The sequence below is a fragment of the Egretta garzetta genome, unplaced genomic scaffold (assembly GCF_000687185.1).
Source record: "Egretta garzetta isolate BGI_Z169 unplaced genomic scaffold, ASM68718v1 scaffold576, whole genome shotgun sequence".
Classification (NCBI taxonomy): domain Eukaryota; kingdom Metazoa; phylum Chordata; class Aves; order Pelecaniformes; family Ardeidae; genus Egretta; species Egretta garzetta.
In genome coordinates, this window is record NW_009260074.1 from 150954 (window position 1) to 153039 (window position 2086).

Genomic DNA, 2086 nt, shown 5'->3' on the forward strand with positions numbered 1-2086 from the left:
ACTTCTTGCCTGGGAGGGTGCCCGAGCCCTGGCCCAGGCTGCCCAGGGGGGCTGTGGAGTCTCCTTCTCTGGAGATCTTCACCCCCCGCCTGGACGCTGTCCTGTGCCCCCTGCTCTGGGTGACCCTGCTTGGGTGGGGGGGTGGCACTGGGTGAGCTCCTGAGGTCCCTTCCAACCCCAGCCAGGCCGGGATTCTGGCATTCTGTGATTTCAATCTGTGATTATCGGCACGTTTCCCTGAATTCCGTGCTTTGGAAAGCTATTGGGCAGCCAAGGAAAAGCTGCGTGGGTTGCGTCACCCTCTCCCACCATCAGGATCCTTTCCTCTCTCAGCCTCTGGGGACCCACGTCGAAGAGTCAGCGCGTTCTGGTTCTTGGGGGCTTGCAACAGAATCATCCTCCTTGTACGGGGTAGCGGTTTATTTTGCAAGGAACAGGGCGAGAGCCCCGGGATCTCATTTTCAGTGTTGCACGAGGCTTTGCTGAAGGTGCTTGAACGCCACAGAGATCTTACTCGATGGCTTTTGCAAAAGGGGAAGGTCCTGGGGACCCCAAAAAACCGTCAAAATTAATGGCAGACCGTGGAGAGAAGTTGCCAGGGGCCCCAAAATATCAAAATTAACGACAGACTGCGGAGAGAAGTTGTTGGGGACCCTGAGAACGTCAAAATTAATGGCAGAACGTGGAGGGAAGTTGCCAGGGACCCCAAGAACATAAAAATTAACAGCAGACCACGGAGAGAAGTTGCCAGTGACCCCAAAACGTCAAAATTCACTGCAGACCACAGAGAGATGTTGTTAGGGACCCCAAAAAGTCAAAATTAATGGCAGAACATGGATGGAAGTTGCCACGGACCCCAAAACATCAAAATTAACAGCAGAGCGTGGAGGGAAGTTGTTGGGGACCCCAAAACATCAAAATTCATTGCAGAGCATGGAGAGATGTGTAAGGGACCCTGAGAACGTCAAAATTAACAGCAGATTGTGAAGAGAAGTTGCCAGGGACCCCAAAACATCAATATTCACTGCAGACCACAGAGAGATGTTGTTAGGGACCCCAAAAAGTCAAAATTAATGGCAGAACATGGAGGGAAGTTGCCAGGGACCCCAAAAACATAAAAGTTAACAGCAGACCACAGAGTGAAGTTGTTGAGGACCCCAAAATGTCAAAATTCACTGCAGACCACAGAGAGATGTTGTTAGGGACCCTGAGAACATCAAAATTCACCGCAGCCCGTGGGGAGAAGTTGCCAGGGACCCCAGAAAGTCAAAATTAACGGCGGACCGCAGAGAGAAGTTGTTTGGGACCCTGAGAACATCAAAAGTAACAGCAGACCAGAAAAAGAAGTTGCCAGGGACCCTAAGAACATCAACATTAACAGCAGATTGTGGAGAGAAGTTGTTGGGGACCCCAAAACATCAAAATTCACTGCAGACCACGGAGAGAAGTTTCCAGGGACCCCGAGAACATCAAAATTAACAGCAGACCACGGAGAGAAGTTCTTGGGGACCCCAAATCATCAAAGTAAAAGGCAGACCACGGAGAGAAGTTCTTGGGGACCCCAAATCATCAAAGTAAAAGGCAGACCACGGAGAGAAGTTCTTGGGGACCCCAAATCATCAAAGTAAAAGGCAGGCCATAGAGAGAAGTTCTTGGGGACCCCAAATCATCAAAGTAAAAGGCAGACCACGGAGAGAAGCACTGGAGAGGACAAAGAAAAGTTCTCCCTGGCGTCAGGAGCCAGGTGAACCCAAACCCAACCAAAATTCCCGCTCCTCCCCGTTGCAGCTGAAGCCTTGCACGACCCCCCGGCCCCCCGAGCTGCCCACTCACCCGGCGGTTGTGGTTGTGGTCGAGCGATTTGAGGTGTTTCTGGATGATGCCGTACTGCATGGGGATGAAGAGGTCGCAGGCGGCGCAGTGAGCGGCCTCCACCTTCTTAATGAAATGCTCCATGCCGACGTCTGAAATGGAAGGGAGGAACAGCCTGAACGGGAAAACGGCCCGGGCACCTGCGCTGCGTTACGGATCTTACTCCGGCCTGCGTTATAAACCCCCTTCCCGAGCCCCCTTCCCGAGCTCCCCC

At 52.5% G+C, this 2086-nt stretch overlaps 1 protein-coding gene across 1 annotated transcript in view; it reads right to left on the reverse strand.

The window, feature by feature from the left end:
• AKAP8L (A-kinase anchoring protein 8 like) overlaps positions 1-2086 on the reverse strand; it is an 18484-nt gene that overhangs the window by 4180 nt on the left and 12218 nt on the right. Inside the window, exon 7 of the mRNA XM_035896787.1 lies at positions 1834-1964. Within this exon, the coding sequence (XP_035752680.1) occupies positions 1834-1964 (131 nt within the window). The remainder of the gene's footprint in view (positions 1-1833; positions 1965-2086) is intronic.